Source organism: Leptidea sinapis, chromosome 27 (assembly GCF_905404315.1).
Source record: "Leptidea sinapis chromosome 27, ilLepSina1.1, whole genome shotgun sequence".
NCBI lineage: Eukaryota > Metazoa > Arthropoda > Insecta > Lepidoptera > Pieridae > Leptidea > Leptidea sinapis.
In genome coordinates this window covers 6,298,571-6,310,697 of record NC_066291.1, presented here as the reverse complement: position 1 = coordinate 6,310,697, position 12,127 = coordinate 6,298,571, and the positions used below count along the sequence as shown (strand labels likewise).

At 39.2% G+C, this 12,127-nt stretch overlaps 1 protein-coding gene across 4 annotated transcripts in view; it reads left to right on the top strand.

Annotated features, from left to right (window-relative positions):
- Positions 1-12,127, top strand: part of LOC126972800 (putative inorganic phosphate cotransporter) — a 91,158-nt gene that overhangs the window by 75,853 nt on the left and 3,178 nt on the right. For 2 of the 4 annotated variants that reach the window (XM_050819862.1, XM_050819863.1), the window contains exon 8: positions 216-334. The exons of the other annotated variants lie outside the window; for them this stretch is intronic. In XM_050819862.1, coding sequence (XP_050675819.1) covers positions 216-334 — 119 coding nt within the window. The remainder of the gene's footprint in view (positions 1-215; positions 335-12,127) is intronic. 4 annotated transcript variants of the gene reach the window in all.

Sequence of the window (12,127 nt, the reverse complement as noted above, 5' to 3'; positions counted from 1 at the left end):
CCCCCACAAGATGGACTGATGTTTTGGTCAAGATCGCTGGAACACGTTGGATGAGGGTAGTGCAGGACCGATCATAATGGCGATATTTGGGGGAGGACTTTGTCCAGCAATGAACGTCTTCCGGCTGAAGTGATGAATGATGATGATACGAGTAATTGCTATTGTAACAGAATGTGTTCGTTAGTCGTTCTATCCCGGTTTTGTGTTTGTTCCAGGTTCGGTGATCCCCGCACTGTGTCTGATCCTGGTGTCATTCACCACAAACGTAACACTGGCGGTTGTCTGCTTCGTGACGGCGTTGGGTGCTCACTCCGGGGCACATGCGAGCTGGGTGGTGAGTCCACGTCACATACACGTGCAGCATATTGATGACATAAAACAGATTGTATTTCAAAGTGTACCCATGTATTTTTTTACCGGAAAAATACAGTATTAAATAGGATGTGACGTGTCTATTATTAGATTCCTGTATATAGACAAAAATACATATGAGAACTGCCAAAAACTTTCAATTAGGTCTGTTACTGAAGATTTTGTAACTTAAGCTCATTGTAACGATACTTCTTACAAACTTCTACACGAGAGCTGTCGAGTGTCGCTCTAATAATATTCAAAGTTTCTGAGATACTTAACTTCAACTTTTTGCTTAAGGTAAGTCTTCTACACTTTATGAAATAAATTATTTTCAATATGTAAAAATTAAACATTAATTGTTATAATTATAACAATTGTGATATTTCATCAACAAATCAAGCAGTGGCATACGAAATGTATTACTTTCTACTTCTCTACTTGTATGTGTTCCCAATATACTATCTACAGATTGAGATAAATTACTACCTTCTACTGTCAGTAATTAGCTGTCAATAATCTGAAGCTGTCCCAATATACCCGATAAGTAATTCTTATCGCCTTATATTGGGACACGTGAATTGCTATTTCCATACAAACTTTTATCGGAGGTAAACTATACGTCGTCCCATTGACAGACAGCGTGTACGGATAAGGTGAGTTACCGTCGATAAGTTTATTGGGACAGAAAAGGCTTTTATCTCAAGTAAGAGATAGAATGAATATTGGGAACGGCCGTTATACAGCTACGATCAGTAATATAAGTACATTTTTTATTGAGTCTTTGAAAAAATTTATATATACTCTATGGCCTAAAAAAGTATCTTTTACCGTACTATAATGTCACCTAAATAAAAAACACAGTTATTTTGGTGTCACAGACAACTAAATCTAGTATTAGTTAGTTATGGTAGGTTCAAAGAAATATCAGGTAATACGTAGTACATAGAATATTACATACATAATATTTTCATTTTATTATTAGACAAAACCTTTTAATGTCAACTTAAGTAAAACAACTTGTTAATATAGTTTGCCAAGATGCTGCCAGGTATATTTTGTAATTTAAAATTTTCCCGCGTTGGCCTATGTACCTTTGACATTCCTCAAAGATTTTAGAGATTAGTATATATGCAAAATATTTCCCTCCCATTGAAGTGGCAATTCGAAAACTTGTGGTATTTTCTGTTTGATTTTTGTTTTATTTAAAATTACCTAGTCGTAGAAAAAAACGCCCGTGGCGTCATTCGTTGCGATGTTCGCCTGCAGCTTACATGCAACCCACAACACTCGTGTTTTTTCGCCCTCATTATACAAGTGTCGCATAAAATACTATTTCATTCTAGGGCAGCCATAATATTATACACTGGCCTTCAAAAGTAAGTATCACACTTTTAAAATTGGGATAACGTTTTAAGTTCACAAGATATACTTTCGAAATAAAAAGGACTCCAAAGAGAATTTAATTTTGTACATAAAAACTTTATAGTCGGTAACCTTCTTTTAAGAATTGGCTGAAAAAAAACTTCAAAAACAAAACCATTCCTTTTTCAAAGTGGACGTTTCCGAATTACAATTTTACCATTCACATTTTTCTTTCTGTTTTAAATTTTTTTCAAGATCGATGGGTCTTGTTTTAAAAATTTATGCTAAATAGCACATAACATTTATTTATCATGCCTCTTTCAGTTGAAGAATGTGCTAGAATCATGGCTTTTCTGGAACTAGGCATCAGTATGCGTCGCACTGCAAGAATGGTGGGTGTGACGGTACGAACGGTCCAGAGGTAAAGCGAAGGTACGAAGAGACTGGACACCATCTGAGGAGACCTTGTAATGGCAGACCCAGGTGTACCAGTGCCCGAGAAGATCGTTATATTATTTCCGCTGTGTTAAGAAATCGCCACCAAAATGCAGTTGAAGTCCAGCAACAGCTACTTCAGACCCGGAGGGCCTACATTAGTGACATTACAGTGAGAAGAAGACTTGCTGAAGCAAATTTGAAACCCCGAAGACCAGCGAGTGGCCCAAAACTCGAGAGACAGCATCGAGTAGCGAGGCTGCGATACGCCCGTGAACACATGCAGTGGGATGAAGAAGAATGGTCAAGAATTTTGTTTGCAGATGAGTCTCGATTCTCCCTTTACACTTCTGATGGAAGGCGAAGTGTTTACAGGCGACCTGGTGAGCGATACCTTCAAGCCTGCATCTCAGAAAGACTCCAATACGGTGGAGGCAGTGTACATGTATGGGCTGGCATATCTTCAGAAGGTTGCATAGAGCTAGTAGCCATAGAAAATGGCACCCTCTCTGGGCAAAGATATGCTCAAGAGATTCTCAATGAGTATGCAGGGCCGTATTTAGCAAATATGGGTGATGGATCGATGCTGATGCATGATAATGCCCGGCCACACACGGCTCATATCGTACAAGAGTATATTCAGGAGGTCGGTATCAGCGTGATGGCTTGGCCATCAAGAAGTCCTGATCTCAAGCCGATTGAACACGCCTGGGATGAGCTTGGGAGGCTAGTCAGAAATCGCAGACCACCACCTACTACCCCCAGGGCACTAAAGCAGGCCCTGGTAGAAGAATGGGAGAATATTCCCCAACATCGGCTCCGAAACCTAGTGTTCAGTATGCCAAACCGGCTCGAAGCTGTAATCGCGAGCTCGAGGAGGCAATACCAGTTATTAAAAATTAAATAACATGTAATACATTTTAGTTGAATTTTTTTACACTAAACTTAAAAAGTCTATTTTCATTGTTTTATCTTTTTTAAGTTAAAAATGTTACCAATGTATAATTTTAGTTTCTAAGAATAAAAGCCTATAAAATTTGCAACAAAACGTTTTTAATCTTAAATCTCTACCTTCTATAGTAAAGAAAAAAAAATAATTTGAAAAGTGTGATACTTACTTTTGCAGGCCAGTGTAGATTTTTCTAACCAAATATAAAGGGTACTTCTGAAAATGGTATCATCGAACTGATGAAGTGAGGAACCCGAAAGTAAAACAATAATAACAACATTTATTAAAGCCAAATAAATATTGGTATCGTAATTAGCACGGAATTTCTATTCCTTCCTAATATTAATTAATTAGATTCTCTCAACAATTAAGTTGTATTTTCATATTCGACTTACAGGTGCGTGTGCCATGCAGATGTCGCCCATGTGGCACGATTATGCGGAGATCCGCAAGACTTGCTCAGTCGGAATTAGCTACTTTCTGTGAGATGACGTCTCGTTCGTAACGAAAAACAATTACAATAATTATTATTACTAATATTCGAATAATTATTGATAACAGTTGCATGAAAATATGACATCGATTTCAATGATTTTAATTATAATATGTTTATGCATATTTAATTGGAGAAATTTTGTGCCACCATTCTCTGAATTCTTACAATACTTGGCACTCGAGATAGTAATTTTATAACAGTTGCATGGAAATATGACATCTATTTTAAAAAGATTTTAAGTATGCTTATTGTAGAGTAATTAATTATCTTAATTGATTTTTAAATTTAAAATAATATCCTACATTCTTAAGTTGTAATAGAACTTCATTTTGTACAATAATTAAAAGTCCTTTCATCAAAGTCGAGCCAATTATGTCTTTGTTTTCTTTTTAGGTATTGCGAATATATATTAAATTTCATAATGTGTGAGTTTTGACGACATCGGTTCAGATACGAAGTACGCTTAAGGGAACCTCCATTTGTTATCTTTCATGACATTTATATTTATTTCATGCTAACAATAACCAATTTAAAAATCATTTATTCAATCAAGTTTTATTCCTATAAAATTAAATAACACATAAAATAGTTTTGACCCTCGAAAAAAGCAAGGTATTCAAAAAATCTCGATATTTCGGTGCTATCCGAGCTCATTGAATTGAACCTATTGAACCGTGTACTCGTTTGCAATTCTTTATTGAGCCGTATTGCAATTCTTTATTGAGATGTAATGAAACCGAACCGTTTTTGAAGAGATTGATAACTGACGATGAAAAGTGAATCACGTACGAAATTGTCGTCGTTTTTTCTACTTTACTCCTTTCTCACGAATAATAATATCTTTTAGAAATAATTCAGCAAAATTGTTTCTAAAATATTTACTTTTTTGGAGACAAAACAGATACAAATTAATTACATATTCAAATAATAATAAACTTAATAAAATTACAATTATTGTTTCCATGAAACGTCTCACTGACATCATAGATGTTAAAGATAAAACCGATATCAGCTTAGGTGCAAGCGTGCATGTACATTTTACAATAAAAGTTAATGGCAGCGAAGGATAATAAAACTTTGTAAAAGTAAGCAATATCATTGTAAACCTAGATAGAATAAAGAAAACAAAAATACTAAAATGTAAGTTTGATAACTGAATATTTTTTTATGATTTGTTTTATAGGTAAAAATGGAGCACGAAAACAATATATCAATGTTATTCAACTTGTGGTGTACATATTCTGTGAAGTGGCACACGTTTCCCAATATTGGTCCTAGTAACAGAACACGGAATAAGTTTTGTGATTTAGTAGAGTAGGTATTGATGGTACACGGAAATTAATCTTAGATAACAATTGGGATGACTTACGGCCGTTTTCAATAACCTATCTATTCTTAGTTTAACTTACTAGACGTAGACAAATCTATCCTTTTACGCTTCCTTACATTTCAATAACCTATTGACAGATAGCATTGGACTATAACTGTATTGGACATAACTATGGATATATAAGATCTTGTCATTAAACGGCGACAGCAATGTCTTGATTAAATAAATAACCTGTTAGATTGTCACTGTTTAATGTCTTCTCAGGTCTTTATTAAACTAATTATTTGTTAAATCACGTTTAATTGATTACCACAACCACTCAATATTATATTTAATATTGTTTCACTTATAGGGGACATAATAGAAAGATAGAAATATTAAAAAATATCTAAAATCGACACATAAAAGGCATAAAAGGCATTTATTTTCTCAAAATTGATTCCTTTAGAATTCTCTTTGATGTCATTTCTTATATTATAATCACAATCTAGTCCCAGGCTGTCCGATCATTTAGATATTCAGCAGTGGAGTAATAGGATTTACGACAGAGCCATTTTTTTATAAAACATTTAAATTTATTTATAGATAATGCCTGAACAGTGGCTGGGACTTTATTGTAGAAGTGTATACATTTACCCTTAAAGCTATTATGTATCTTATGAAGTCTACTAGATTTTTTTTTTTTTTTTATGGAATAGGAGGACAAACGAGCGTACGGGTCCCCTGGTGTTAAGTGATCACCGCCACCCACACTCTCCTGCAACACCAGAGGAATCACAAGAGCGTTGCCGGCCTTTAAGGAAGGTGTACGCGCTTTTCTTGAAGGTACCCATGTCGTATCGTCCCGGAAACAGCGCACAAGGTAGCTCATTCCACAGCTTCGTGGTACGATGAAGAAAGCTCCTTGAAAACCGCACTGTGGAGGACCGCCACACATCCAGATGGTGGGGATGATATCGTAACTTGTGGCGTGTCGTGCGAAGGTGAAATTCGGCGGCAGGAATCAGGTTGAACAGCTCTTCGGAACACTCCCCGTGATAAATGCGGTAGAAGACACACAATGAAGCGACGTCTCTACGCAACGCCAAGTGATCCAGCCGTTCACAGAGTACTGGGTCCCCGACAATTCGAGCTGCTCTGCGTTGCACGCGGTCAAATGGATAGAGCTGATACTGGGGTACGCCAGACCAGAGATGACAGCAATACTCCATGTGAGGCCGGACCTGCGCTTTGTAGAGCGCAGATGGGCCGGCTTGAAGTATTGCCGTGCTCTATTTATGACGCTCAGTTTCTTTGAAGCCAGTTTGGCTTTGCCCTCCAGATGGCCACGGAATTGGCAATTGCTCGAGATTTCGAGACCCAGTATTCCGATACTAGGCGAGGCTTTAAGGGAAGTGTTCTCGAAGAGCGGTGATACGGCAAATGGGGTTTTTTTTGTGGTAAACGCGCAAACTTGAGTCTTCTGGGGGTTAAATTGGACAAGGTTCAACTTACCCCATTCCGCGACCTTCTCGAGAGAGGACACGATAGAAGACACAAGTTTCTCCCGGCACTGGTCGACGTTTTCCCGAGAGAGACCTGCATGGCCCGTGTATACGGCATCACCAGTGCTGTCGTCTGCGTAGCAATGCATGTTGGCGGTGTCCAACATATCATTGATATGCAGAAGAAACAGCGTGGGAGATAGCACACAGCCTTGGGGCACTCCAGCGTTCACGGGCTTGGGATTCGAGCAATAACCGTCGATAACGACCTGTATGCTGCGCCCAGTGAGGAAGCTGGAGGTCCACTTGCATAAGCTCTCGGGAATCCCAAATGATGGAAGTTTAGCGAGGAGCGCCTTGTGCCATACACGATCAAAGGCCTTCGCTATATCCAGACCAACTGCCAGGCCTTCCCCCTTGCTTTCAATAGCCGCCGCCCATCTATGTGTTAGGTATACCAGAAGATCGCCAGTCGACCGACCATGGCGAAAGCCGTACTGCCGGTCGTTGATCAACTGGTGACCCTCAAGGTATACCAAGAGCTAGCGGTTAATTATGCTTTCCATGATTTTGGAGAGTAGGGAGGTAATAGCAATAGGCCTGTAGTTTGCCGGATCCGAACTGTCTCCTTTTTTTGGGATCGGATGGACAAGGGCTGACTTCCGTGAATCAGGGACTACGCCTTTTGAATAAGAGTGCCGGAATAAACGCGTTAGCACCGGCGTCAACTCAGGGGCACACATTCTAAGCACGATTGGAGAAATGCCATCCGGCCCGCTCGACTTCCTGACGTCCAACGAAAACAGAGCTCGCCTAACAGTTTTCTGTCGGAACTGTACTTCAGGCATGGAGCTCTGACACCGCGGGATGGTCGGCGGTGTTTTTCCGTTGTCGTCAAGAGTCGAGTTGGAGGCAAAAAGAGTGCACAGGAGATCGGCTTTCTCTTTTGCCGTATGGGCCAGGGTGTCATTCCTCATGTGCAACGGCGGCATGGACGGCTGGTTGAAGTTACCAAGAGCAGCTTTCGACAACGACCAGAACTTGCGTGTTCCGGTCGGGTAACTGGAAAGCTGCTCGCCAAATTTGACGACGTGCTTCGATTTCGCAAGGGCGATTTGCCGCTTAAAAAATCTGGAGGCACGGTTATATTTCCTCTTCAGAACTTTGCAGTTCGGATCCTTTGAGCCCAGCGCCGCAACCCAAGTTCGATACGCCTGTTTTTTGCAGTCAGATGCTGCTTTAACTGACGCATCGAACCAGGGCTGTGATCTGCCACCGATCGGTACTACAGAGCTTGGTATAAAAATATCCATGCCCTGCAGTATCACATCGGCTACTGCAACGGCGCAGGCACTAGGATCATCCGAAGGGAAGCAAACCCCGCCCCAAGGGTAGGATGCAAAAAAGGTACGCATCCTATCCCAATCTGCTGACTTGTAGTGCCAAACGTGGCGGGTCGCTGGTGGTCTGCGTTGTTGGCGTCGGATAGGCACTACACTCCTGACCAGGCAATGGTCGGACGTTCCGAGAGGGGCGTCGACAGAGACCTGGTAACCATCGGGATGTGTAGTCAGCAGAAGATCTAATAAGGACGGCATGTGGCTATCCATATCCGGGAGCCGCGTCGGCGACTTAACCAATTGGGACAGACCATACGCCAATGCAAAATTATGCACAGATCGCCCTGCGTAGTCTGTGGTACGTGATCCAAGCCATTCGGCATTGTGCCCGTTGAAATCACCCAAGACTACGATTTCAGCGGAGGGGATCTGAGCAAGCACGTCATCAAATGCCGCTTGAACGCAGCCCATCAGGTGATCCGTTTCTGCGTTACCACTATGGGACCTGTAGACACACGCATAGATGCGGACGCGGTCCTCTAAATCTACGCGGAGCCAGAGAGTAGACAGGCCCCTACCCTCAAAATTGCCGAGACGGCGACAGCAGATATCCTCCCTAACGTACACACATACCCCGGCATGAGGCATGAAATTATGCTCAATTTTGTACCCGGGGTACGTTAAATATGACGTATCGCTAGGTCGAGATATCTGCGTCTCCGTAAGGAAACACAAGGCCGGCTGCGCCGTCTCAAGGTGGTGGTGGACGGCGTTTAAGTTGGAGTGAATTCCCCGGATGTTACAAAAGTCCACATTAAGCGTGGAGCGGGGTGCCGTGGTGTTGCTGCCCTGTTTGTCCTGTGACATACGCGGTACTGTGCCCTCCCCAGAATACGAGGGGCAGCCCGAGCGCGAATGCTCGGGGAGGGATTCTCCGGCTCTACAAGAGCCGGTACCCTCCTGGGGTAATTTCTTTTTTAGGACCGCTCTCATATTTTGTTGGGGGGGGGGGGGAAAGGACGGGGGGGAATGGCTTACATGGAATTAGTTACAAGCAATCCCTTATTTCTAGTGCTATAATAATATTCTATTATTACCTATTATCTATAACTCCACCATCAAAGAAGCATCATAAATTGGGCTTAAAAAACTGTTGAATATCAAAAGCAAATTGACATACATGGCACGAAATGATATTGGCGTAAATCACATTTGGTTGATATCATCAGCTGTACTGAACAGGATATTGTGAATGTGCTGATCAAATCTATTTAATTTTTAATTTATTTTAATTTTAATCTATTTATAATTTTATCAGTGGGAGGCTCCTTTGCACAGAAAGCCGGCTAGATTATGGGTACCACAACGGCGCCTATTTCAGTCGTGAAGCAGTAATGGGTTAATATTACTGTGTTTCGGTCTGAAGGGCGCCGTAGCTAGTGAAATTACTGGCCAAATGAGACTTAACATCTTATCCTCAAGATTACGAGCGCAATTGTAGTGCCGCTAAGAACTATTGGGTTTTTTAAAAATCCTGAGCGGCTCTGCTTTTCTAAGGGGTAGGGCATATCAATTACCATCAGCTGAACGTCCTGCTCGTCTCGTCCAACATTTTCATGGAAAAAAATCACGTAACCCATAATTACCTAGAAAACCAATTATCAAATCCCACAGATATATTTCAGTCGGCGTCTACATCGGTCATACATGTGGCAAAACCCGGGTTAACTCACAATAAGGTGATGCTGTGTATATGGTGGGTTTGGAAGGGCATAGTTAATTATGAGCTTTTACAGCCAATATCCATGATAAACACCAAGCTTCAGGTCTTCTTTACTGAAACATGAAAAGACCCAGAGGGAATATTCATTTTTTTTTAATTAGGAAAAGCAACATTTACAACTAACAAAGTAATAAGTAATAAATATAAGTCTAATAAAATCGTAGTCAGATACGCTATCTACTTCTTACTATGTAAAACTTTGAGGTATTCAATAATAATAGTTATAATAATATTGACACACTTTTTACACAAATTATCTTGCCCCAAATCAGGCATATATAGCCTGTGTTATGGCTTGCAAGACAACGATATATTTAATACAATATACTTACTTAAATATACATAAATACATATAAACATCCATGACTCAGGAACTAACATCCATATTCATCATATAAATGCTTGCACCTACCGGGATTCGAACCCGGGTTAGCTTAGTAGATAGGATCGCCAACCATTCGGCTATACAGGTCGTCAATGTTAGGTATATAGAAAAAATGTTTATGCAATACTAATTGAAACTAAAGAGAAATAAACAATGTTCCTAATTATGGCTAGCTGGAGTAAATTAAATTTATAAAAATCAAACAATAAATAAACACAAAAAAAAAATACAAATATTTTTCTGGATTTAGGCGAATTCTATCTAGATTTTGAAGTATCATGTCTTGGAAATTACGGTTAGCTAGCCATAACCACATTCCCTGCGGTTCTCTTTACGTTAAAACCACACTCCCATTATTATGATTTCATATTAGCGTCGAAAATATATGTAAAATGGCGGAATGTTATTGATGTTTATTCATGACTAGCTGACCCGGCAAACGTTGTTTTGCCATATAAAGTATAATTCACGCGATAGTTTTATAAGTAATAAAATATTGCCTATATTAAAGCCTGTACATCATTTTGTTCTATTGTCAATAGTTATTGCAGCGCACGCAAAAATAGGTTTTCGATTTTACACCTTGTGTTACAAAATAGCAATTTTATTACGGATCCCTAATTTTGAAACATAGCCTATAGCCTTCCTCGATAAATGGACTACCCAACACTGAAAGAATTATCAAATCGGACCAGTAGTACCAGAGATTAGCGCGTTCAAACAAACAAACCCTGCAGCTTTTTAATATTAGTATAGATAAACGCATTGAAAACAATAAAAGTTAGTTATTTTAACTTTTTAATTCAGCTTCATTTCATTGTTAATTCGGAGTTTAAATAGAATGTTTTGAATAAGTTCACCAGTGGGAGGCTCCTTTGCACAGGAAGCCGGCTAGATTATGGGTACCACATCGGCGCCTATTTCTGTCGTGAAGCAGTAATGTGTAAACATTACTGTGTTTCGAACTGAAGGGCGCCGTAGCTAGTGAAATTACTGGGCAAATGAGACTTAGCATCTTATGTCTCAAGGCGACGAGCGCAATTGTAGTGCCACTCAGAATTTTTGGGTTTTTCAAGAATTCTGAGCGGCACTGTATTGTTATGGGTAGGGCGTATCAATCACCATCAGCTAAACGTCCTACTCGTCTCGTCCCCTTATTTTCATTAAAAAAATAATAAGCTTAAAAATAATTTGAATGATAAGAATAAAGTTTTAACCAACTAACTTGATTAATAAAATTTAATAACCATTATTAACCTTCATATTAAGTTTTATATGTCAAAGAAACGAAATATTCAAACGTCTCAGATATTAATAAAAAAGTATAATCTGTAGATTAATATTTTGTAGTAGTGAGCGAGCAAAGAACTGGCTCCTGTAGGAAGGCTATGAAAACACTTAACCATTAATATCTTTTTCTATTCCATTTCCCACTTAAGAAAGAAGAAGTTGGAAAGTCTTGCTCCTGACACTATTGTGGTGTGATTTTCTTACAAGCCTTTTTTATCATTCACAATCGATGTTTTGGACAAATTGCAGAAGTTACATAATGTTTCTCGCGAATCCTTTCATGATGTGAATGAACTTTTAAGTAGATTTACCCTTGCGTGTGTGATTTAAGACCCTTCGTAGAATGAACTGTTTTCTATGAAAAAAAAAACGCGATTTCGTCCGCGTTTTGTTGCTTTAGCAAAATTTTCTTATTTTGATATATCGCAAATAATACACATACAAACTGCTGTGATTAATAGTTTTTTACAAACTATATTTTTTTATTCACATCCATTATTAAAACGTTAATATTTTAGGCTTATATCCTTTTTCAAGTTGGTCTAGTCTATTTTTCAAATTAAGGTGTGAAAGCATGGTTTTTGTCGTCCCCCTTTTTCAACCCCCACACAGATCGAAATTTATAAAATGCTAGAACAAATATTTATTTATTCCTTATCAAGTGCCTTTCATGGTGTCATCTTTGATAGTAAACGAACTTCCATAAAAAACTCCACCCCTTTTTCAACCCCTCCAAACCTCTTAGTCACAATAAAAGGTAGCCTTTCTTTATCCTTTTCCAAGTTCTAGTTTATGTCTGTACTAAATTTAATCAAACTCGTTTCAGTGGTTTAGGCGTGAAAGCCTAACAAAGAAACTTACATTCAAATTTATAATATTAGTAGGGATGTAGTTTTTGAGATATACCTATGTAGTATAT